The 26,715-nt window shown below is 43.3% G+C and overlaps 1 protein-coding gene and 1 gene segment (V, D, J or C); one reads left to right on the forward strand and one right to left on the reverse strand.

The window, feature by feature from the left end:
* Positions 1-591: 591 nt before the first annotated feature.
* On the reverse strand, positions 592-17,083 carry LOC115107145 (zinc finger protein 551-like). The gene is made up of 7 exons (XM_029630577.2): positions 16,934-17,083; positions 15,310-15,411; positions 15,118-15,213; positions 14,705-14,815; positions 14,376-14,496; positions 14,129-14,184; positions 592-6,600 (listed from the first exon to the last, which is right to left on the reverse strand). Exons 1-7 carry the CDS (start codon positions 17,081-17,083, stop codon positions 6,049-6,051), a joined length of 1,188 nt encoding a protein of 395 aa, XP_029486437.2. The 3' UTR covers positions 592-6,048.
* A 7,182-nt stretch (positions 17,084-24,265) lies between these two features.
* LOC115106132 (Ig kappa-b4 chain C region-like) lies at positions 24,266-25,241 on the forward strand (the record flags this gene model as incomplete). The annotated part of the segment is given in 1 exon segment: positions 24,266-25,241. A coding segment is annotated over 1 exon segment (333 nt), but the record flags the coding sequence as incomplete, so codon positions are not given.
* Between the last annotated feature and the right edge of the window lie 1,474 nt (positions 25,242-26,715).

Raw genomic sequence — 26,715 nt, forward strand, 5'->3', positions numbered from 1 at the left:
GTGAGAAAATGCCAAGAAACTGAAGATCTCAAACAACGCTGTGTACTACTCCCTTCACATTACTGCGCAAACGGTCTCTAACCAGAATAGAAAGAAAGGGAGGCCGCTATTTCACGTGTATGCACACCTTTAGGCAGAGCGTGTGAGTATCCCTGGAAGTTGACACAAGCATACAACTATCCAGTGGCACTACGCTATCTAGAATGTTCAAATGTCTAACAATGAAAGTTAAAATAAAGACTCATTCATACAAATATCTGCCTTCACATACACATTTTTCCAGGGTAAGTGCTATCTGGGATACTTGGGACATCCCTACCCCCTACATAACCCTTACCTTACCCCATTGAAGTTTAAATTTAAAATGGTTAACGTCAGATTTGGGACATCCCAAGGATCCTGGATTGTGTGGACCATTTCTCCAGGCCAGAGTTTTCAACAACGGACACATCAAAGTTACAAAAAAAACAAGATTGTGGTTGAGTCCATATTTAAATGAAAAACAACCAAGAACTTAACAAAGGCTTTGAGAGTCAAACAGAGTTTGAAAATGAACATCTATGAAGAAATGTTGTGTTCGAACAAGACAACTACCTGAACTATGAGTTTTATTTATGGATTCTCAAATTAAACCGCCTCCCACATAGACACGGATGAGGTTTCTCTCCAGTATGAATAAGCATGTCATCTAAGGGCGCTTTTGACATGAAGTGTTTCTCACAATTAGAGCAGGGGAATGGGAGCTCGCCTGTGTGAGTCCTTCGTTGCAACATGAGCATCCAAGGCATTCTGAACATCTTCCCACAAAGTTGACAGCTGTGGGGGCATTTACCCGTGTGTGTTCATGAGTGTACCAACAAGGCCCTTGAAAAAATGTATTTCCACAAACGCTACATACAGTAAGCATGATTTCTCTCCTGTATGCATCCTGAAGTGGTGTGTTAGTAATTGCTGTTGGATAAATCTCCTCCCACATATAGAAAAGGTGAATGGTCTCTCCCCAGTATGAGTAAGTATATGGGAAGCTAAAAGGTCCCAGATGTCATAAACCCCCTGCCAAAATGTGCGCAAAGATATGGTCTTTCTCCTGTGTGGACACATTGGTGCAGTATTAAAGTACCCTTTGATTTTTGAATTTCTTCTCACACTGGTCACAATGAAACAGCTTTTCCTCTGTGTGAACATGTTTACGTTCTATCATGTGCCCTTCGGTGGAACACTGTTTGCAGATGTACTTCTTCGTCGTCTTGGCTGAGGAGTTCTTTACTGTTTCATTGGATGGCAGTAGGTTCTCAGCTCCTCCAGAGTTCAGAGCAACTCAATATTAGGAACGGGTCCTTCATGTTTTATACACTCAGTGTAAGTGAATTTGCCCCAATACTTTTGGTCCCCTAAATGGGGGTACTATGTACAAAACGTGCTGTAATGTCTAAAAGGTTCACCCAATATGGATGTACAGTTGAAGTCGGAAGTTTACATACACTTAGGTTGGAGTCATTAAAACTCGTTTTTCAACCACTCCACAAATTTCTTGTTAACAAACTATAGTTTTGGCAAGTCGGTTACGATATCTACTTTGCGCATGACACAAGTCATTTTTCCAACAATTGTTTACAGACAGATTATTTCAATTATAACTCACTGTATCACAATTCCAGTGGGTCAGAAGTTTACATACACTAAGTTGACTGTGCCTTTAAAAATCTTGTAAAATTCCAGAAAATTGTGTCATGGCTTTAGAAGCTTCTGATAGGCTAATTGACATAATGAGAGTCAATTGGAGGTGTACCTTTGGATGTATTTCACAGCCTATCTTCAAACTCAGTGCCTCTTTGCTTGACCTCATGTGAAAATCAAAAGAAACCAGCCAAGACTTCAGAATTGTTTGTTGTTGAGACCTCCACAAGTCTGGTTCGTCATTGGGAGCAATTTCCAAACGCCCGAAGGTACCACATTCATCTGTACAAACAATAGTACGCAAGTATAAACACCATGGGACCACGCAGCCGTCATACCACTCAGGAAAGAGACGTGTTCTGTCTCCTAGAGATGAATGTACTTTGGTGTGAAAAGTGCAAATCAATCCCAGAACAACAGCAAAGGACCGTGTGAAGATGCTGGAGGATACAGGTACAAAAGTATCTATTTCCACAGTAAAACGAGTCTTATAATCAACATAACTTGAAAGGCAGCTCAGCAAGGAAGAAGCCACTGCTCCAAAACCGCCATAGAAAAAAGACAGACTATGGTTTGCAACTGCACATGGGGACAAAGATTGTACTTTTTGGATAAATGTCCTCTGGTCTGATGAAACAAAAATAGAACTGTTTGGCAATAATGACCATTATGTTTGGAGGAAAAAGGGGAAGGCTTGCAAGCCGAAGAACACCATCCCAATCATGAAGCATGGGGGTGGTAGCAATCATGTTGTGGTGGTGCTTTGCTGCAGGAGGGACTGGTGCACTTCACAAAATAGATGGCTTCATGAGGAAGGAAAATTATGTGGATATATTGAAGCAGACATCAGTCAGGAAGTTAAAGCTTGATCGCAAATGGGTTTTACAAATGGACAATGACCGCAAGCATACTTCCAAAGTTGTGGCAAAATGGCTTAAGGACAACAAAGTAAAGCTATTGGAGTGGTCATCACAAAGCCCTGACCTCAATCCAATAGAAAATGTGTGGGCAGAACTGAAAAAGCTTGTGCAAGCAAGGAGGCCTACACACTTTATTCAGTTAAACCAGCTCTGTCAGGAGGAATGGGACAAAATTCACCCAACTTATTGTGGGAAGCTTGTAGAAGGCTACCTGAAGCATTTGACCCAAGTTAAACAATTTAAAGGCAATGCTACCAAATACTAATTGATTGTATGTAAACTTCTGACCCACTGGGAATGTGATGAAAGAAATAAAAACTGAAATAAATCACTACACTATTATTCTGACATTACACATTCTTAAAATAAAGTGGTGATCATAACTGACCTAAGACAGGGAATTTTTACTACGATTAAATGTCAGGAATTGTGCAACACCTTATCCAAATGCATTAAACTCAGTTCATGTAAACTTCAACTGTAAATACCCTCAAATTAAAGCTGACAGTCTGCACTTTAACCTCATAGTCATTGTATCATTTCAAATCAAAAGTGCTGGAGTACGTACCTAAAACAACACAAAATGTGTCACTGTCCCAATACTTTTGTAACTCACCGTAAATTCCATGGAGGAATTAAATGCCACTGGGAGAAAGGCAAAGCTGATAGATGTCCACAAATCACTGGACCCTACACACACCACTAGCCCGCTTTGTTAGTACAATAATGGTCATTTTATTGAATCTGTGTTCATCACCAAATCACCTACAGTGCATTCAGAAAGTATTCAGACCACTCTACCTTTTCCACATTTTGTTACATTACAGCCTTATTCTAAAATGGATACACATTTATTTTTTTTTACTCAGCAATCTACACACAATAACCCATAATGACAAAGTGTAAACAGATAAGGAAAAATAACTATTTAATCCAGTTTAGAATAAGGCTGTAACCTAACAAAATGTGGAAAAAGTCAAGGGGTCTGAATACTTTCCGAAGGCACTGTATATAGTGAAGTTAACGAGTGGAGTGAGCAACAATGGAAAAAGGCTAAATAGAATTGAGCAATTGTTCAATTACTTTGAAATAATCTAAATACATTTAGGGTCTATAGGAAACAACACAACAGATACAGTGGGGAGAACAAGTATTTGATAACCTGCAAAATCGGCAGTGTTTCCTACTTACAAAGCATGTAGAGGTCTGTAATTTTTATCATAGGTACACTTCAACTGTGAGAGACGGAATCTAAAACAAAAATCCAGAAAATCACATTGTATGATTTTTAAGTAATTAATTAGCATTTTATTGCATGACATAAGTATGATCACCTACCAACCAGTAAGAATTCCGGCTCTCACAGACCTGTTAGTTTTTCTTTAAGAAGCCCTCCTGTTCTCCACTCATTACCTGTATTAACTGCACCTGTTTGAACTCGTTACCTGTATAAAAGACACCTGTCCACACATTCAATCAAACAGACTCCAACCTCTCCACAATGGCCAAGACCAGAGAGCTGTGTAAGGACATCAGGGATAAAATTGTAGACCTGCACAAGGCTGTGATGGGCTACAGGACAATAGGCAAGCAGCTTGGTGAGAAGGCAACAACTGTTGGCGCAAATATTAGAAAATGTAAGAAGTTCAAGATAACGGTCAATCACCCTCAGTCTGGGGCTCCATGCAAGATCCCACCTCGTGGGGCATCAATGATCATGAGGAAGGTGAGGGATCAGCCCAGAACTACACGGCAGGACCTGGTCAATGACCTGAAGAGAGCTGGGACCACAGTCTCAAAGAAAACCATTAGTAACACACTACGCCGTCATGGATTAAAATCCTGCAGCACACGCAAGGTCCCCCCGCTCAAGCCAGCGCATGTCCAGGCCCGTCTGAAGTTTGCCAATGACCATCTGGATGATCCAGAGGAATGGGAGAAGGTCATGTGGTCTGATGAGACAAAAATAGAGCTTTTTGGTCTAAACTCCACTCGCCGTGTTTGGAGGAAGGAAAAGGATGAGTACAACCCCAAGAACACCATCCCAACCATGAAGCATGGAGGTGGAAACATCATTCTTTGGGGATGCTTTTCTGCAAAGGGGACAGGATGACTGCACCGTATTGAGGGGAGGATGGATGGGGCCATGTTTCGCGAGATCTTGGCCAACAACCTCCTTCCCTCAGTAAGAGCATTGAAGATGGGTCGTGGCTGGGTCTTCCAGCCTGACAACGACCCGAAACACACAGCCAGGGCAACTAAGGAGTGGACTGTAAGAAGCATCTCATTGTCCTGGAGTGGCCTATCCAGTCTCCAGACCTGAACCCAATAGAAAATCGTTGGAGGGAGCTGAAAGTCCGTATTGCCCAGCGACAGCCCCGAAACCTGAAGGATCTGGAGATGGTCTGTTTGGAGGAGTGGGCCAAAATCCCTGCTGCAGTGTGTGCAAACCTGGTCAAGAACTACAGGAAACGTATGATCTCTGTAATTGCAAACAAAGGTTTCTGTACCAAATATTAAGTTCTGCTTTTCTGATGTATCAAATACTTATGTCATGCAATAAAATGCAAATTAATTACTTAAAAATCATACAATGTGATTTTCTGGATTTTTGTTTTAGATTCCGTCTCTCACAGTTGAAGTGTACCTATGATACAATTACAGACCTCTACATGCTTTGTAAGTAGCAAAACCTGCAAAATCCGCAGTGTATCAAATACTTGTTCTCCCCACTGTACAAGGTGGTGCCAGGTGTGTAAACACTTCTTTTTTAGGGTATTGTTTAAGATGTCCTACTATATTAGAAATGTGGTTTATAATAGTGTTTTTGCCCATTGTTAGTTTTCCAACTGGGTAGCATTGAACTCAGAATTTTTTCAGGGTAAAATCAAATCTGTTTGCATATAACCAGACATAACTTTAACATTTTACAGAATGGTTACAATAATTAGAGCACAAATTTTGCCAATCATCTCTGAAGTAAGTTACACCGCCTGGTATTATGACAAATTAGAAGATCTACAAACATGTCCTAATCACCTGAAGATGTAGCAGAGAACTATACAGAGCAAAATCTCCAAATAACATTTCAACAGCTTGGTGTTGGTTTATCAATACATTTGTCGCCTTTTTCTCTCTTTTTCATGCATTCATTGATGTATTCTCATGTTTCCCCTTTCAGAGAATCTTTTGCCACACTTTACACATGGGTAAGGTCTCTCCCCAGTATGAATTTGCATGTGTTTCACTAGTCTGGTGGAGGTGGAGAAGCCTTTGGGGCACTGTGTACAGGGGTATGGGCGTTCGCCTGATTGACTTCATTGATGCACTTTCAGTTTACTTGCTAGACAAAGTATTCCCACATTGTTCACAATGATACGGTCGTTCCCCTGTGTGGATCTTTGAGTGTACCATCAGTTCCCCTGAGCAAGCAAAGGTCTTTCCACAAATGCTACACAAGTATGGTTTCTCTCCACTGTGCATCCTGATGTGTCTTGTTAGTACTTGCCGTTGAATAAATCTCTTCCCACATATTGTACACCCATAAGGTCGCTCCCCAGTATGAATGCGTAAATGAGACGAAGATATCTGATGTCCTAAACCCCCTGCCACAATGTGAGCAATCGTAAGGCCTTTCTCCTGAGTGAACTCGTTGGTGCTGTTTTAGACTACCCTTCGCTTTGAATCTTTTATCACACTGATTGCAATGGAACGGCTGCATGTCTGTGTGAACACCCTTATGTCGTTTCAGGTCCGATGGGCTTCTGAAACCCTTTCCACATTTAAAGCAGATGTACTTCTTGGTTGTCTTGATTAAGGGTCTCTGTATTGTTTGACTGGATGGCAGTGAGTTCTCAGCTCCGCCAGAGTCCAGGTTCCTGCTGTCCTCCTCTGTTAGATGTTCCTTTCTGATGTGCTGCTGAAGGTTCACCTCTCTCCTGTGGGAGAATGGGCACAGGGTGCAGGAGAAGACCTGGGAGGACATGTCACTATCCGGTTCTGCCTGTAAAAAGCACATGGAAGTACACTGAACAAAAATATAAATGCAACATGTAAAGTGTTGGTACCATCTTTCATGAGCTGAAATAAAAGACCCCAGACATGTTCCGTACGCACAAAATTTGCTCTTTCAAATGTTGTGCACAAATTTGTTTGCATCCCTGTTAGTGAGCAACTATCCTTTGCCAAGATAATCCAACCACCTGGCAGGGGTGACATATAAGAAGCTGATTAAATAGCATGATCATTACACAGGTGCACCTTGTGCCGGGGACAAGAATAGGCCACAGTTTTGTCACACAACACAATGCCTCAGATGTCTCAAGTTGAGGGAGCGTGCAATTGACATGCTGACTGCAGGAATGTCCACCAGAGCTGTGGGCAGAAAATTGAATGTTCCTTTCGCTACCATTAGCCGCCTCCAATGTCATTTTAGAGAATTTGGCAGTACGTCCAACCGGTCTCACAACCACAGACCACGTGTATGGCATCGTGTGGGCGGGCGGTTTGCTGATGTCAACGTTGTGAACAGAGGTCCCATGGTGGTGGTAGGGTTATGGTATGGGCAGGCATATGCTATGGACAATGAACACAATTGCATTTTACCAATTGCAATTTTAATATCTGTGACCAACAGATGCATATTTGTATTCGTAGTCATGTGAAATCCATAGATAAGGGCCTAATGAATTTCCTGAGGCCAATTGTGAGGCCCATTTATTTTAAAGGTAAACTATGATGAACAGATGCATATCTGTATTCCTAGTCATATGAAATCCATAGATTTAGGACTCAATGAATTTATTTCAATTGACTGATTTCCTGTAACTCAGTACAATCAATACAATTATTGCATGTTGCCTTTATATTTTTGTTCAGTATATAATCAGTCCTGCTATTTTAAACTTTTCCCCCCCAGATTGCTGTCGATATGTATATAGTATTTCACAAGGCAATGACCTCCAAAAAAAGGTCATCCTTGTCAAAAATCTCATTACAATTTTATGACCTTTGTTTAACTAAATAATAACAAATTCTTATTAACAATGACGACCTAGGAACAGTGGGTTAACTGCCTTGATATGGGGCACAACGACAGATTTATAACTTGTCAGCTTGGGAATTTGATCTAGCAATCTTTCGGTTACTGGCCCAATGCTCTAACCACTAGGCTACCTGCCCCCTCAAATGAAAGAGTTGTCAATTTTGAAATGTAGTTGTGGTCGAGTAGAGTTTTAGTACAAACTCTATGAAAAGCCCTGTTAAGTAAATAACGCACGCAATACATTCCTAAATGTTTTAAGTCAAATCCAGATCTTATCTCAAGTGATATTGGCGCAATAGAAGTTGGATTGCAGTGTGTGAGATATCTTAGGAAATGTTTACACATTTACTTCACAGGCCTCTCCGTCGTGTTTGTACTAAAATTGTAAGACAGACAACTTCTTTCAAGGTAAAAAAATAAACAAAAATCATTAAGATTGTGTTACATTTTTGTAAAATGATCCCATGAATGAATTTGGAGTCTCTATGAAGACATTCCCAAGGCAAAATGGGTTTGACAGACATCCCTCCTCTAACCACTACCTTGATAACTCCTAGAAGAACAAACCCTAATTCACACATTGAACCATTCACCAATGTATTCAGAATGCTTTAGTATATTTCCTGCAATCAAAATCCCAAAGAAATCACTATTGTTTTCAGAAGTCATGTGCTGTTTAGCTTTCTTTTTGTTAATTTGTATGTTTACTACGCTTTTCCTTGAAGACACACTCGAAGTAGGATTGTGCCAAGCACACAATATGAATGTGTAAATGTGATTTTAAGATCTGTGATGTTCTAACCCCCTGACACAAGGTGAGCAAACATAATGCCCTTCTCCTTTTTGAACTTGTTGGTGGGGGCAGGAGAACACCAGGAAGGGCATGTTGAGATAAACTGAATATTGGTCATCATGTTGGATTGTGGCCTTCTGTCCCATAGAGGGTGAAGAAGGCATGGAAGAAATATGCAGAAATTCTACTATTCAAACTCTCAACAGTGTTTTCCTTATTTTTTAAAGTCAGCAATGCGTAGTGCATGGTCTGCATATAGGGCAAGCTGGCCCTGGACCACGGTCAACTGTTACAGTATATTGTCAAGCAACTGTCATAACCCTGGCTAGCTAGTAAATTATTATTGTAACTGTACTCAAACTATTGTGGTGACTGATTACACAGCATCTTCCCAGGTGGTTCTCTATTTCAGCTGGTGACTGATACAATTATAATAGGTATTTTCAGCATGCAATGGCCAGACCACGGTCAACTCATCCATCATAAATACACCCCCATAGAAGAACTCAACAAAGAGCAGCTCAAGCAGATGGGTTTTTCTAGGTCAACTCATTGTTACATCACATAAACTTCCCAACAATGTGGTGGTAACACTTTGAAACATGTCGGCTTGTAGGAATTGTGGTAACAGCAGTAACCACTACCTCACCAGCTATAGAAGTAGACCTGGTTTCAACTTCAAATAGTCTACTATTTGAAATAATTTCACAATGGAACCAATAGAGTAGTCACAAAACTGCAAACCCCACCCATCTGGCACTCTAGGCAAGCTAAAGCAAACGCTAAACACATTTCAGAGATTTCAAATAGTATTTGAACACAGGTCTGAAGGGAATATATTATGAAATACTGAACTTGTAACTTGTGTACACTTGTTAAAATCTACAATGTGGAATCTTAGTTGCCCATTGGTTACCTATAATTAGAGCTAAAATAGAATCCATGTCATATGAATTAATGTCTTACTTAATTCAACCATTAAATCCTTGGCTTTAGGGTACCAATATCCCCCCCCCCCCCCCCAAAAAAAGAAAAACAGACTTCACTTTTGGGGAATAGTCAACGTATTTAACTCTGACTGCTCTTATTAGAATTTCTACATTGCAAACAGTGAAAAGGATGTTTCATGCCACAAGAGGTACCGGATCCGGGAAAACTGGTTCCTGTTTCGGCAGGATCCGGCTCAAATAAAGCTCTGTTGGTGGAGTAGCTACAGCCACAATGGAAACAGCAGCTAAAAGTAGCCTGACCAGTCGAATGGAAAAAGTACTGTCGCTTAACTTAATATTGTTCCAACTAGTAATAACAACCAGTTATCAATAACACAGTTTGTCAATCGCCATGAACAGTGCACAGAGGTATGTAATGTACTCTGTTCCGAATGTCCTTCCCGTCCACGGCCATGGGCACGCATGTAGTGACGATCCTGGTTTCTGCAACTACTTCCGGGTTGGAGCGAGCCGGTCGCATCCGCGCTTCGGTCTGCAGGTTATATAACTTTTTCATTACATTTCATTACATTTCATTATAGTACAACGGTCTGATTTGTCTAATCTTAGCAATTTCTTCTTAGCTAGCTACATAGTCGTCGTTGTATCAAAGATAATTGCGTAATTATCGTATTTCGTCGTCTCCTATCTGCCCAACACGTTCACCGTCTACCGTAGCACTGTAGTAACTATCACACTCAACGACTTGATTAGTGTAGTGTTAGCTAGCTACATAGTTGTCTTTGCTGTCTTCGTATCCAAGATAATTGTGTAGTTTAGAGTGTGGAGTCTTAGAGTGATAATTGCGTTATTATCGTATTTCGTCGTCCTCCTATCTGCCGTAGCAGCTAGCCAGCTAGCATACGTTCACCGGCTACCGTAGCACTGTAGTAACTATCACACTCAACTGAACGACTTGATTAGTGTAGTATTAGCTAGCTACATAGTTGTCTTTGCTGTCTTCGTATCCAAGATAATTGTGTAGTTAGAGTGTGTAGTCTTAGAGTGATTATCTTAATTTACCGAGGTTAGCTAGCCAGCTATTTTGTCGTCCTTAACGTAGGAGACACTCCTAGCTAGCCAATAGCCAGCCAACGTCTACTGAATAGAACTTTCGCATTCCGGTCGCATTCCGCTTCGCTCCACAGGTAGTATCACATTTTCATTTCATTTCATTACAGTCCCAACGGTGTGATTTGTTTGATCGTAGCTAGCTACATAGCCGTCTTTGTTTCAAAGATAATTGTGTAGTCTAGAGCGATTTTCTAGGTTAGCTAGCCAGCTATTGTCGTTCTCCTAACGCAACGTAACGTAACCAACACTGCTAGCTAGCCAGCTAGCCCCCGAAAAGCAGCATTGTAGAAACTTCACACTCAACGGAACGACTTGATTAGGGTAGTGTCAACAACGCAGCTAGCCTACCTCAGCAGTACTGTATCATTTAATCATTTTAGTCAATTAGATTCTTGCTACGTAAGCTTAACTTTCTGAACATTCGAGACGTGTAGTCCACTTGTCATTCCAATCTCCTCTGCATTAGCGTAGCCTCTTCTCTAGCCTGTCAACTATGTGTCTGTCTATCCCTGTTCTCTCCTCTCTGCACAGACCATACAAACGCTCCACACCGCATGGCCGCGGCCACCCTAATCTGGTGGTCCCAGCGCGCACGACCCACGTGGAGTTCCAGGTCTCCGGTAGCCTCTGGAACTGCCGATCTGCGGCCAACAAGGCAGAGTTCATCTCAGCCTATGCCTCCCTCCAGTCCCTCGACTTCTTGGCTCTGACGGAAACATGGATCACCACAGACAACACCGCTACTCCTACTGCTCTCTCTTCGTCCGCCCATGTGCTCTCGCACACCCCGAGAGCTTCTGGTCAGCGGGGTGGTGGCACCGGGATCCTCATCTCTCCCAAGTGGTCATTCTCTCTTTCTCCCCTTACCCATCTGTCTATCGCCTCCTTTGAATTCCATGCTGTCACAGTTACCAGCCCTTTCAAGCTTAACATCCTTATCATTTATCGCCCTCCAGGTTCCCTCGGAGAGTTCATCAATGAGCTTGATGCCTTGATAAGCTCCTTTCCTGAGGACGGCTCACCTCTCACAGTTCTGGGCGACTTTAACCTCCCCACGTCTACCTTTGACTCATTCCTCTCTGCCTCCTTCTTTCCACTCCTCTCCTCTTTTGACCTCACCCTCTCACCTTCCCCCTACTCACAAGGCAGGCAATACGCTCGACCTCATCTTTACTAGATGCTGTTCCTCCACTAACCTCATTGCAACTCCCCTCCAAGTCTCCGACCACTACCTTGTATCCTTTTCCCTCTCGCTCTCATCCAACACTTCCCACACTGCCCCTACTCGGATGGTATCGCGCCGTCCCAACCTTCGCTCTCTCTCCCCCGCTACTCTCTCCTCTTCCATCCTATCATCTCTTCCCTCTGCTCAAACCTTCTCCAACCTATCTCCTGATTCTGCCTCCTCAACCCTCCTCTCCTCCCTTTCTGCATCCCTTGATTCTCTATGTCCCCTATCCTCCAGGCCGGCTCGGTCCTCCCCTCCCGCTCCGTGGCTCAACGACTCATTGCGAGCTCACAGAACAGGGCTCCGGGCAGCCGAGCGGAAATGGAGGAAAACTCGCCTCCCTGCGGACCTGGCATCCTTTCACTCCCTCCTCTCTACATTTTCCTCCTCTGTCTCTGCTGCTAAAGCCACTTTCTACCACTCTAAATTCCAAGCATCTGCCTCTAACCCTAGGAAGCTCTTTGCCACCTTCTCCTCCCTCTTGAATCCTCCTCCCCCTCCTCCCTCTCTGCAGATGACTTCGTCAACCATTTTGAAAAGAAGGTCGACGACATCCGATCCTCGTTTGCTAAGTCAAACGACACCGCTGGTTCTGCTCACACTGCCCTACCCTGTGCTCTGACCTCTTTCTCCCTCTCTCTCCAGATGACATCTCGCGTCTTGTGACGGCCGGCCGCCCAACAACCTGCCCGCTTGACCCTATCCCCTCCTCTCTTCTCCAGACCATCTCCGGTGACCTTCTCCCTTACCTCACCTCGCTCATCAACTCATCCCTGACCGCTGGCTACGTCCCTCCCGTCTTCAAGAGAGCGAGAGTTGCACCCCTTCTGAAAAAACCTACACTCGATCCCTCCGATGTCAACAACTACAGACCAGTATCCCTTCTTTCTTTTCTCTCCAAAACTCTTGAACGTGCCGTCCTTGGCCAGCTCTCCCGCTATCTCTCTCAGAATGACCTTCTTGATCCAAATCAGTCAGGTTTCAAGACTAGTCATTCAACTGAGACTGCTCTTCTCTGTATCACGGAGGCGCTACGCACTGCTAAAGCTAACTCTCTCTCCTCTGCTCTCATCCTTCTAGACCTATCGGCTGCCTTCGATACTGTGAACCATCAGATCCTCCTCTCCACCCTCTCCGAGTTGGGCATCTCCGGCGCGGCCCACGCTTGGATTGCGTCCTACCTGACAGGTCGCTCCTACCAGGTGGCGTGGCGAGAATCCGTCTCCTCACCACGTGCTCTCACCACTGGTGTCCCCCAGGGCTCTGTTCTAGGCCCTCTCTATTCTCGCTATACACCAAGTCACTTGGCTCTGTCATAACCTCACATGGTCTCTCCTATCATTGCTATGCAGACGACACACAATTAATCTTCTCCTTTCCCCCTTCTGACGACCAGGTGGCGAATCGCATCTCTGCATGTCTGGCAGACATATCAGTGTGGATGACGGATCATCACCTCAAGCTGAACCTCGGCAAGACGGAGCTGCTCTTCCTCCCGGGGAAGGACTGCCCGTTCCATGATCTCGCCATCACGGTTGACAACTCCATTGTGTCCTCCTCCCAGAGCGCTAAGAACCTTGGCGTGATCCTGGACAACACCCTGTCGTTCTCAAATAACATCAAGGCGGTGGCCCGTTCCTGTAGGTTCATGCTCTACAACATCCGCAGAGTACGACCCTGCCTCACACAGGAAGCGGCGCAGGTCCTAATCCAGGCACTTGTCATCTCCCGTCTGGATTACTGCAACTCGCTGCTGGCTGGGCTCCCTGCCTGTGCCATTAAACCCTACAACTCATCCAGAACGCCGCAGCCCGTCTGGTGTTCAACCTTCCCAAGTTCTCTCACGTCACCCCGCTCCTCCGCTCTCTCCACTGGCTTCCAGTTGAAGCTCGCATCCGCTACAAGACCATGGTGCTTGCCTACGGAGCTGTGAGGGGAACGGCACCTCAGTACCTCCAGGCTCTGATCAGGCCCTACACCCAAACAAGGGCACTGCGTTCATCCACCTCTGGCCTGCTCGCCTCCCTACCACTGAGGAAGTACAGTTCCCGCTCAGCCCAGTCAAAACTGTTCGCTGCTCTGGCCCCCAATGGTGGAACAAACTCCCTCACGACGCCAGGACAGCGGAGTCAATCACCACCTTCCGGAGACACCTGAAACCCCACCTCTTTAAGGAATACCTAGGATAGGATAAAGTAATCCTTCTCACCCCCCCCTTAAAAGACCTAGATGCACTATTGTAAAGTGGCTGTTCCACTGGATGTCATAAGGTGAAAGCACCAATTTGTATGTCGCTCTGGATAAGAGCGTCTGCTAAATGACTTAAATGTAAATGTAATGTAAATGCTGTCCAGAACTAGTGTCACCACCTCAAGCCTCCACTGAAGTTTGTTTCGAGTTTACCAAGGAAGTGAGGATCAGAGCGGACTGGATGGTGTCAGAGTCGTAGAACAAATGATCTGGAAAAGAGGGAGAACCCAAACCAATTTTATTTACTAATACCTTGGAGGTGAATACAGTTTGTGCAACATTGAAGGTGAAGACATCTTTAACAAAACAAAGCACATTTCATTGGTGGAAAATGCAATCAAATCTAAAGAACTTCAAAGAATTTACCCCAGCAGAAATAGATAACCTGAATGCTACCTACCTCTGTTAAGGTGTCCCAGGTGTCTTTGATGCTGTAGCAGTGTCTTCAGGTGCTCAGGGTCAGAGACAGACTGAACACACTCCTCCAGGCCAGAGAAGGCAAGGCTGAGACGAGATGCTGTCTGAGGGTGAGAGAGACAAACTTCAAGTTAAAATGGAAAAGGAGAGTACAGTCCAATACCAAATCAACCCCTAGCTCCTACCCACTGGAAATGTGTGAATGTTCAATCCATTGATTCATTTATTAAAGGGGGTTCATTCATTCATAACTGTAAACGCAACATTTTTCACATTTGAATTGATAGGATGAAGATGCAGTCATATCAGTACCTGTGTAAAGCTGGGTACCAGCAGCAGCTCCTCCAGTCTGGAGAAGAACTCCCACACCAGAATCTGCAGTGCCGTGTCATACTTAGTGCCGTACAGCACTGGGAACACCTCCTTTAATGAAAATGTAGAGAGCCATTACACAGCGAGGTGAATGGTCTTGCTTATAACACTTGTTACAGTCAATATGCATTAGTTTAATAAAATACTTGTTTCATCCATTTGCATGAATATTCTTGATATTTGTCACAGTACCCGATTTGACACACAACACACACATCACATGCTTGGGAGTATTATATTCATTTTCGGGTACATGCCTGCCTGCTTGCTCTTCAGGCTTATCCAACACTTTTGCTTGATTATGACACAGAACTACCCAATTGTGAAAAGTTAGATGTTTGATATTATCTCACCTGAAGAAAGTGCTCCCTCTTCGCTGGGTCTTCCAGCAGGGTTTGGACCAGCTCCACAAAGTTAGACTTTGATGCCTCCACTTTCTTGTTTTTGCTCTGAACATGAAATTAAGAACTAAAATGAAAAAAAAAAAAACGTTGTATCGAGATTTAACAATCCACATACTCTGTGGTGTATTGCACACAACTTACCACTTTGTGCTTTACTGTGCATGACTGGATTCTATCCAAGTGGCGTTGGATGGCTTGATGGTCCACCATGTCCTCTTTACCACAGCACAACTCAAGAACCAGCTGAAATAGCAGGCACATTTTAATAAGCAGGAATGGAAACATTATAGATTCAGAGTCAGAGTGTTTAATGTACAGGGTAGCAGGTGTGATTGCAGGGTTCAGTGAAAATCTTAGGCTCCGTGCTCCAACATGCAGGAAGTGAAATAAAATAATGAAAATGGTCATGGAAAAACAATAGAAATAGAACTATACACACAATAACAACTGTAGCAGAGATGAATTAATAAGTGTCCATTGGGGTGGAGGCAGAGTAAAGACTGTAGAGGGGAAAGGGGGAATGACCATAGGGGAGCAGCAGGCAGACTAAATTACCATTGAGCGGGTGTGGGGATCAAGTGAAATAAAAACGATAACAATTATAATAAAAAGGTAATAATATAAATATTAACTGAAACAGTGATGAATGTATACTGATCAAAAATATAAACACAACATGTAAAGTGTTGGTCCCATGTTCCATGAGCTGAGATAAAAGAACCCATAAATGTTCCATATGCACAAAAAGCTTATTTCTCTCAAATTTTGTGCACAAATTTGTTTACATCCCGTTAGAGCATTTATCCTTTGCCAAGATAATCCATCCACATGACAGGTGTGGCATATCAAGAAGCTGATTAAACAGCATGATCATTACACGTTGTTTAATCTTGTGCTGGGGACAATAAAAGCCCACTCTAAAATGTGCAGTTTTGTCACACAACAAAATGCCACCGATGTCTCATGTTTTGAGGGAGCGCGCAATTGGCTGCAGAAATTGCCAACAAAGCTGTTGCCAGAGAATTGAATGTTCATTTCTCTACCATAAGCCACCTCCAACATTGATTTAGAGAATTTGGCAGTACATTAAACTGGCCTCAGAACAACAGATCACGTGTAACCACGCCAGTCCAGAACCTCCACATCTGGCTTCTTCACCCGTGAGATCATCTGAGACCAATCACCCGGTCAGCTGATGAAACTGAGGAGTATTTATGTCTGTAATAAAGCCCTTTTGTGGGGGTATAATGAATTCTGATTGGCTGGGCCTGGCTCCCCAGTGGGTGGGTCTTTGCCCTCCCAGGCCCACCCATGGCTACGCCCCTGCCCAGTCATGTGAAATCTATAGACTACGGCATAATTAATTTATTTCAATTGACTGAAATATATGAAATCGTTGCATGTTGCACATATATTTTTGGTCAGTATAATTGGGATGGGGGCAGAGTAAAAGTAATTTGAGGGGTGGGGGGTGAAATATCCACAGGAGGAGCAGCAGGTAAGTTAAGGGACCATTGGAGGGGTGGGGAGAAATGTTCATAAGGGGGAGGGGGGGGGGGGGGGGCTGACCATTTAAGACAAAGGGGACACAAACTAAGAAGTCAATGACAACAGAAGTTGATCATGAAAATGTGACGAGAACAATCTTCTGTCCAAATCCCTGGCCTTCAAGATCCAGGGGCTTATGAGGAACTAAGTTCTGAATCTCACCCCACATTGGTCACTTTTACATCCTCCCAACCCTCAACATTTCCACCTCTCTCACCCTTGCTCTCAGTCCTAGAATGAGTTGGGTCCTCTGCCTGGAGCTTAACAGCTCTGGAACTATCTCTGTCACCAAAGTCACAAATTCCTCCAGCTTCCCATACTGCATCACATTACGCTGCTCAGCCACGTGCCACATGGATGCTGACATCAAGCGTATTGGTGGAACCAGGAGACACAAGGAGGATAGAGGGAGATTGAGACCTGTCATGAAAACGAAAGTGAGGAATTTGTTAACATAACTTACAACCATCAAATTAATACGGACCCCTGCAACTAGACAGGCATTTTATGAGACTCCTGTTTCCACGAATCCAGGACGAAGACCGTATAGCCAAGCTAAGGTTGGTCAGAAATTCTCTGTGCAACACCATAACAGTACCTATCCTGTAACTCCCAGTAATAGATATCAAAAATCTTTGGTTAAATTACATTATCTGGTGTAACAATCTGTAGCTAAGTTGAACTAAGCTCATGAGGCATGTATAAGTTATATTGTTCAAGAAGAAATGGGCATACAGACAATTAATTTAAAATGACTGAAAATGAAGGGTGATTCCGCAGTAACAGAATTACTGTACTACACAGAAATGTGTAATTATGGATATTAATGTCATTCTCCTTTTACAAGTTTAGACATCACAGCGCAGCACTGGAGAGCGCAGTACAATACAGCACAGCATAGTAGAATAGAGTTCAATACAGTGCAGTATAGTAGAGTATATTTCAGTACAGTACAATATACTGTACTCAGTATTGTACTGTGCTCTACTCACTGTACTGCTTTACTCACAGTAGTATTGTACTGTGCTCTACTTACTGTACTGCTTTACTCACAGTACTGTACTCAGTATTGTACTGTGCTCTACACACTGTACTGCTTTACTCACAGTACTGTATTGTACTGTACTCAGTATTGTACTGTGCTCTACACACTGTACTGTATTGTACTGCTTTACTCACAGTACTGTATTGTACTGTGCTCTACACACTGTACTGCTTTACTCACAGTACTGTACTGTACTCAGTATTGTACTGTGCTCTACACACTGTACTGTGCTATCCATTTGTTTCAATCCAGTACGTCTGTGGACGTTAACATCAAGGCCAGGGTGGACTGACCAAATATCAACTACTTTTCAATGTCCATGGACATCCAGTGTTTGTCGATGCTCAGTGGTTGAGGATGCTTGTTACAGTAAATAGAAAAAGAGGGGGCTCATGGGTAGGTGTCAGTAAGAGCTGGGAGAGGTCACATTAACTGGAGAGTGAGAAAAGGAGAGGTGTTGTCCAGAGTCATGACTGTTCTAAGACAACAAAAAATAATAATATCTGAACATAACTGTACGCCAGTGGGAGGTCAGTAGCAGGTGACCAACTGTGCTTTGTGACTATTATGATTTCCCATTGTAGCCATTGTAATTCTGTTGCTGATTTTGAGGTAATTGCATTATTAATTTGGTGATAGAATGACAAGTTTTAATCACTTAATAATTAATTAAACATTTTATAATCAGTAAAAATCATTTTATATCAGTAAAATCACTATAACTTATTGGTAAGTCTACCATTACTTGTTACTTCAGTGAACTTTCATTATTCTCCTCACGAGGGAGAGAAATGAGAAAATGTGGGTTTTTGGTAACAGAATTACAAGGCAATATTTCTTAAACTTACAGAAGGTAAATAATTTATTCAAAACTAAATATAAAAGTGTTGATATTAGCTGACAGGGGTCTTTACGTCAACATTATTGTGTTTTGATGGAATTTCTAATACTTTCCTGATAGGCTAGATATTTACCAAGATACCTTTTCTAAGACCCCATCAGTTTATCCAGAAATCAAAGCCTTTACTTATGACTCATTTTGAAGATAGAAGATGGTTGAAAAATGTATCTATCATGACTTAATTTCCTCAAAATATAGACTCTTAACTTTCATTTGACACTCAATTTGATATGTACCTTAACATGTTGGTGCCCATGGGTCCATTTCGATGGAAATGCCCTGAAGGTATCGCAGACGTTTTATGTCGCAACACTTTCATACAGGTGTTGACTCCACTGTGGGTTTTTACCCAGTTAGTGCACGCCTAGCTGCTAGTCACTAGCTATGTGAATTTAACCAAATATTGTTTTACATACTGCCCGCATTTTCCTCCTCTAATCTTGAACAGAAATACATTTTGGGTGAAGCATTTTAGGAAAACATTACTTATAAACGCCAGAGACAAACCTTTTGAATCCATATCGCCAACAAAACAAGCTGCTAATGCTGCTACGACGGTATGTTAACGTTAGGTAGCTAGCTTGGAGGCTTGAAACGTTTTCAACGTCCATGGACATCCAGTGTTGGTCGGTGCTCAGTTGTTTGAGGATGCTTGTTATAGTAAATGGAAAAAGAGTGGGCTCATGGGTAGGTGTCAGTAATGTTTGTTGTGACCATAAATCATGAGTCTTCAAAATAAAGGTCTCCCGTGTTGTAGCTAAGAACAAAGATTTTTTTTTATAACTGAGACAGACCACACCCTGTCGTTTCCAATGGGAACAAATTAGTCATAGTGGGCAGAACAAGCAAGGAGATGAGGCAGAGCCAATCACGAACTAGCGAGATCCTATTGGCGCGTTCTAGCAACGTTGCATATTTTCGTTAGGGAACGCCTTCTCTGTGAAATGCGTATGTAATAACTAATTTCTGTATTGTCACTCCTTCTAAACAACGCACGTTTTAGAAATGGAGTAAAGTCTACAAATCTTGGTCCACTCTGTTCGTAACAGATTATAGTTTTGGGAACTGAAAGTTGTATTGAGATCAAATGTTTTTATCGATGAGAAAATGTGCAGAATTTGGGCCAAAATCCATCTCGTTCCATCTTCTCCCCCTTACTGTCACTGGGCTTCTTCTAACTCCCATATTTGGTAGTGGAAACGCCAAGCGGATGCTTCACATTTATACACCCGGTGAAATATCTGTCTCATTGTTCTAGCTGTGGCTAGATCAAGACAGCTATAGACGGAAGTGACGTAAATATCATCGTACCAAGAGCTCCAAATCGCAGACATGACGACACAAGAATACCAAGGCCACTTGCACTTTCCCTTCAATTAAAGTGTTTGAGGTGAATGTGAAAAAAGCTCGATGAGGAGATTACCAAATTCTTCGTTTCATCTAAAGATACAACTTTTGGTCAATAGGTAGCCGAATTCTCAGTCAGGGGTCGCAAACGTTCATTTTCTGTTCTCTCCCCTGACAAAAACGGAACGTTAGCGCCCCCTGATGGAGAATGTTGTTAGATCCAAGTTTGGACAGAGACAGGTCTCAGTAATGTTTGCAACAGACTTCATGATCTACCATGGTTGATATGTGATTAAAACTCATCTATGCTCAGATTTTGCAAATACTATGAATATGAGTATGCTATTCTGATCAGATCCATTCATAAACAATATTTTTTTATTTTTTTATTTCACCTTTATTTAACCAGGTAAGCAAGTTGAGAACAAGTTCTCATTTACAATTGCGACCTGGCCAAGATAAAGCAAAGCAGTTCGACACATACAACGACACAGAGTTACACATGGAGTAAAACAAACATACAGTCAATAATACAGTAAAAAAAAAACAAGTCTATATACAATGTGAGCAAATTAGGTGAGAAGGGAGGTAAAGGCAAAAAAGGCCATGGTGGCAAAGTAAATACAATATAGCAAGTAAAACACTGGAATGGTAGTATTGCAATGGAAGAATGTGCAAAGTAGAAATAAAAATAATGGGGTGCAAAGGAGCAAAATAAATAAATAAATTAAATACAGTTAGGAAAGAGGTAGTTGTTTGGGCTAAATTATAGGTGGGCTATGTACAGGTGCAGTAATCTGTAAGATGCTCTGACAGTTGGTGTTTAAAGCTAGTGAGGGAGATAAGTGTTTCCAATTTAAGAGATTTTTGTAGTTCGTTCAGTCATTGGCAGCAGAGAACTGGAAGGAGAGGCGGCCAAAGAAAGAATTGGTTTTGGGGGTGACTAGAGAGATATACCTGCTGGAGCGTGTGCTACAGGTGGGAGATGCTATGGTGACCAGCGAGCTGAGATAAGGGGGGACTTTACCTAGCAGGGTCTTGTAGATGACATGGAGCCAGTGGGTTTGGCGACAGTATGAAGCGAGGGCCAGCCAACGAGAGCGTACAGGTCGCAATGGTGGGTAGTATATGGGGCTTTGGTGACAAAACGGATAGCACTGTGATAGACTGCATCCAATTTGTTGAGTAGGGTATTGGAGGCTATTTTGTAAATGACATCGCCAAAGTCGAGGATTGGTAGGATGGTCAATTTTACAAGGGTATGTTTGGCAGCATGAGTGAAGGATGCTTTTGTTGCGAAATAGGAAGCCAATTCTAGATTTAACTTTGGATTGAGATGTTTGATATGGGTCTGGAAGGAGAGTTTACAGTCTAACCAGACACCTTATTTGTAGTTGTCCACGTATTCTAAGTCAGAGCCGTCCAGAGTAGTGATGTTGGACAGGCGGGTAGGTGCAGGTAGCGATCGGTTGAAGAGCATGCATTTAGTTTTACTTGTATTTAAGAGCAATTGGAGGCCACGGAAGGAGAGTTGTATGGCATTGAAGCTTGCCTGGAGGGTTGTTAACACAGTGTCCAAAGAAGGGCCGGAAGTATACAGGATGGTGTCGTCTGCGTGAGGTGGATCAGAGACTCACCAGCAGCAAGAGCAACATCATTGATGTATACAGAGAAGAGAGTCGGTCCAAGAATTGAACCCTGTGGCACCCCCATAGAGACTGCCAGAGGTCCCGGACAGCAGACCCTCCGATTTGACACACTGAACTCTATCAGAGAAGTAGTTGGTGAACCAGGCGAGGCAATCATTTGAGAAACCAAGGCTGTCGAGTCTGCCGATAAGGATGTGGTGGTTGACAGAGTCGAAAGCCTGGCCAGATCAATGAATACGGCTGCACAGTAATGTTTCTTATCGATGGCGGTTAAGATATCGTTTAGGACCTTGAGCGTGGCTGAGGTGCACCCATGACCAGCTCTGAAACCAGATTGCATAGCAGAGAAGGTATGGTGAGATTCGAAATGGTCGGTAATCTGTTTGTTGACTTGGCTTTCGAAGACCTTAGAAAGGCATGGTAGGATAGATATAGGTCTGTAGCAGTTTGGGTCAAGAGTGTCCCCCCTTTGAAGAGGGGGATGACCGCAGCTGCTTTCCAATCTTTGGGAATCTCAGATGACAAGAAAGAGAGGTTGAACAGGCTAGTAATAGGGGTGGCAACAATTTCGGCAGATAATTTTAGAAAGAAAGGGTCCAGATTGTCTAGCCCGGCTGATTTGTAGGGGTCCAGATTTTTCAGCTCTTTCAGAACTTCAGCTGAATGGATTTGGGAGAAGGAGAAATGGGGAAGGCTTGGGCGAGTTGCTGTTGGGGGTGCAGTGCTGTTGACCGGGGTAGGAGTTGCCAGGTGGAAAGCATGGCCAGCCGTAGAAAAATGCTTATTGAAATTCTCAATTATGGTGGATTTATCAGTGGTGACAGTGTTTCCTATCTTCAGTGCAGTGGGCAGCTGGGAGGAGGTGTTCTTATTCTCCATGGACTTTACAGTGTCCCAGAACTTTTTAGAGTTAGTGTTGCAGGAAGCAAATTTCTGCTTGAAAAAGCTAGCCTTGGCTTTTCTAACTGCCTGTGTATAACGGTTTCTAGCTTCCCTGAACAGCTGCATATCACGGGGCTGTTCGATGCTAATGCAGAACGCCATAGGATGTTTTTGTGTTGGTTAAGGGCAGTCAGGTCTGGGGAGAACCAAGGGCTATATCTGTTCCTGGTTCTAATTTTCTTGAATGGGGCATGTTTATTTAAGATTGTTAGGAAGGCATTTTTAAAAATATCCAGGCATCCTCTACTGACGGGATGAGATCAATATCCTTCCAGGACACCCCGGCCAGGTCGATTAGAAAGGCCTGCTCGCTGAAGTGTTTCAGGGAGCGTTTTACAGTGATGAGTGGAGGTCGTTTGACCGCTGACCCATTACGGATGCAGGCAATGAGGCAGTGATCGCTGAGATCTTGGTTGAAGACAGCAGAGGTGTATTTAGAGGGGAAGTTGGTTAGGATGATATCTATGAGGGTGCCCGTGTTTAAGGCTTTGGGGGTACCTGGTAGGTTCATTGATAATTTGTGTGAGATTGAGGGCATCAAGTTTAGATTGTAGGATGGCTGGGGTGTTAAGCATGTTCCAGTTTAGGTCGCCTAGCAGCACGAGCTCTGAAGATAGATGGGGGCAATCAGTTCACATATGGTGTCCAGAGCACAGCTGGGAGCAGAGGGTGGTCTATAGCAGGCGGCAACGGTGAGAGACTTGTTTTTAGAGAGGTGGATTTTTAAAAGTAGAAGTTCAAATTGTTTGGGTACAGACCTGGATAGTAGGACAGAACTCTGCAGGCTATCTTTGCAGTAGATTGCAACACCGCCCCCTTTAGCAGTTCTATCTTGTCTGAAAATGTTGTAGTTTGGAATTAAAATTTCTGAATTTTTGGTGGTCTTCCTAAGCCAGGATTCAGACACAGCTAGAACATCCGGGTTGGCAGAGTGTGCTAAAGCAGTGAAAAGAACAAACTTAGGAGGAGGCTTCTAATGTTAACATGCATGAAACCAAGGCTATTACGGTTACAGAAGTCATCAAAAGAGAGCGCCTGGGGAATAGGAGTGGAGCTAGGCACTGCAGGGCCTGGATTCACCTCTACATCGCCAGAGGAACATAGGAGGAGAAGAATAAGGGTACGGCTAAAAGCAATAAGAATTGGTCGTCTAGAACGTCTGGAACAGAGAGTAAAAGGAGGTTTCTGGGGGCGATAAAATAGCATCAAGGTATAATGTACAGACAAAGGTATGGTAGGATGTGAGTACAGTGGAGGTAAACCTAGGTATTGAGTGATGAAGAGAGAGATATTGTCTCTAGAAACATTGAAACCAGGAGATGTCATTGCATGTGTGGGTGGTGGAAATAATAAGTTGGATAAGGTATAGTGAGCAGGACTAGAGGCTCTGCAGTGAAATAAGCCAATAAATAAATATCTGTATGACATGTACAACTGCTACCGTATGACTAGTAGCTCTAGTTACTTAACTACTTTATACTTGTTTGGTTCATAAATCTGCGTTGTATCATATTACTTCAGTGTTTTCTCCACATCTTTTAAACTATCTAACTTCTACATTCCTGTTTAGAGGGCATTTCCAGTTGACTTTATTTTGATGTGTACTTTGCTGAAGATAATCTCTTACTGTAGTTGTATTTGATGTAGTTACTTAGTTGATGATATGTTCTGTTTGTTCTGGGTAACAGTGCCCCCACCCTCACTGTCCTGCCCCCCTCTAGTGAGCAGCTGTCCAGTACAACAACAGCCACACTGACATGTCTGGCCAACAAGGGCTTCCCCTCAGACTGGACCATGAGCTGGAATGTGGACGGGACCAGCCAGAAGCAGGAGGCCAATCCCGGGGTCCTGGAGAAGGCCGGCCTGTACAGCTGGAGCAGCACCCTGACTCTCACTGCCCAGGAGTGGACCAAGCCAGGAGGTGTGACCTGTGAAGCCCAGCAGAAATCCCAGACTCCAGTCACCAAGACCTTGAGGAAGGCTGACTGTTCTGGGTAGAACCCCTCAGTGACACACCCCTGTGGAGAGTTCCTCTGCTTTGACACCCCTGCTGATTCCTCTGCTTTGACTCTGTTCTGAGTTCAGATGTTCTCTGTCTTATTGATCACTGATATGTAGACTAACAGTGGGCTTTTCTTGAGTTCATGTGTCATTCCTCTCTGTAGACTGAGGTTGTATGAAGAGAAGACCCAGATGCAGACCACTTTGAATAAACAATAGTTCAATGTTCCAACAGGGGCAGGCAGTAGACAGGTCAATGCAGGCAGGGGTCAGAAAACCAGAGGTCGGCAACGGTACCGGATAGCAGGCAGACTCAGGGTCTGGGTAAGGCAGAGGCAGGCGGGCTCAGAGTCAGGACAGGCAAGGGTCAAAACCAGGAGGGCAAGAAAAGAGAGACTAGAAAAAGCATGAGCTGAGACACAAAACACTGGTTGACTCAAACAAACAAGATGAACTAGCAACAGACCAACAGAGAACACAGGTATAAATACACAGGGGATAATGGGGAAGAAGGGCGACACCTGGAGGGGGGTGGAGACAATCACAAAGACAGGTGAAACAGATCAGGATGTGACAGTATCAGTGTGAGATGTGATGTGTTCTGTTTTATTACTATTAGATACTACAGGAATGTTTGCTTTGATGTTTTGATTAATGGATGAAAATAAAGGTTTCCCTTTGGAACAAATATTTTTCTTGTCTTTTTCAAAAATGAGACTTTTGATCAATATCTTGGACTCACCAATGTGACCACTCCTGTATTTATCTAAAAAGTTGTCAAAATAATATTACAAGTATCACATCTTCAAGATAGAGTCTTCTCTCACTCCAACCCCCTGGTGACAGTGCTGCTCTATTCTGGGACAAGCAGAACCACCCAGCCCTGTCTATGTAAATCTCAGTTTCACTCCCACAGCTACCAGTCTAGCAGTTGACCACTATCTGAAATACCCTGGATTGGACCAGATGAGGTAGTGGACTGGTTGTAACCTTTATGGTGGACTCAGGGAGGAAGACATAAATGATATGCCACCATGCAATTAATGACAGATACAATTGTTATTATACTTTATGTAGATACTGTATATATGTAACAGTATCACTTTAGACCATTACCTTGCCCATACCCGGGTGCGAACAAGGGACCCTCTGCATACATCAACAACAGTCACCCACAAAGCATCGTTACCCATCTCTCCACAAAAGCCACAGCAATTGCAGAGCAAGGGGAACCACTACTTCAAGGTCTCAGAGCAAGTGACGTCACCGATTGAAACGCTATTTAGCGCGCACCACCGCTAACTATTTCACATCCGTTACATATAGCTCCTCCCACCAGTAGTGTAGTGATGGTTGAGCCCAGCATCATCTCATTCACAGATCTAACAGTCACTAACCCGCTCATTAAAATAGTTAATATAATGTTAGAAGATCACATCCATTTAAATCAGACATTTGGTTGAGGTTCATATGAGGACTTGTTTTGGGGCCTGAAGTGAATGTAACTTTGAACTAATGTTGAGGCCATAACAACCTTTGTTTTACTTCTGGAGATCTTGCTTTGCAAATGGACAGGTATTGTGTTTCAAAACATCCAATAACTTTTATAGGTCATGATAACAAATACATAACCATGATGATGATGAGGGTCATGTGATCTGAATGTGTCACGCCCTGATCTGTTTCACCTGTCCCTGTGATTGTCTCCACCCCTCCAGGTGTCGCTTATTTCCCCCAGTGTATTTATCCCTGTGTTTCCTGTCTCTCTATGCCAGGTCGTCTTGTATGTTTAGTCAAGTCAACCAGCGTGTTTTTCTCTGTACTACTTTTCGATTCTCTTTTGCCAGTCTTCCTGGTTATGACCACTGCCTGACTCTGGACTACTTTCCCGCCTGCCTGATCATCCTGCCTGCCCTGACCTTGAATCGGTCTGCCCTTAAGTACCTATTGGACTCTGAACTGGTTTTGACCTTTTGCCTGTACACAACCATTCTCTTGCCTACCCCTTTTTGGACTAATAAACATTGTAAGACTCCAACCATCTGCCTCTTGTGTCTACATCTGGGTCTCGCCTTGTGCCTTGATAGAATGATTGCTTTCTAACCATATTGTCA

This window comes from Oncorhynchus nerka, linkage group LG23 (assembly GCF_034236695.1).
Source record: "Oncorhynchus nerka isolate Pitt River linkage group LG23, Oner_Uvic_2.0, whole genome shotgun sequence".
Classification (NCBI taxonomy): domain Eukaryota; kingdom Metazoa; phylum Chordata; class Actinopteri; order Salmoniformes; family Salmonidae; genus Oncorhynchus; species Oncorhynchus nerka.

What these genes read in the sequence shown, in the direction of transcription:
- LOC115107145 (XM_029630577.2), bottom strand. Translation starts at nt 17,083, where the DNA reads ATGTCAGCATCCATGTGGCACGTGGCTGAGCAGCGTAATGTGATGCAG. An exon ending in GCACAGTAAAGCACAAAGTG is followed by an intron (nt 15,214 to 15,309) that starts GTAAGTTGTGTG and finishes TTTCATGTTCAG; the next exon opens with AGCAAAAACAAGAAAGTGGA. An exon ending in TGGTACCCAGCTTTACACAG is followed by an intron (nt 14,497 to 14,704) that starts GTACTGATATGA and finishes TCTCACCCTCAG; the next exon opens with ACAGCATCTCGTCTCAGCCT.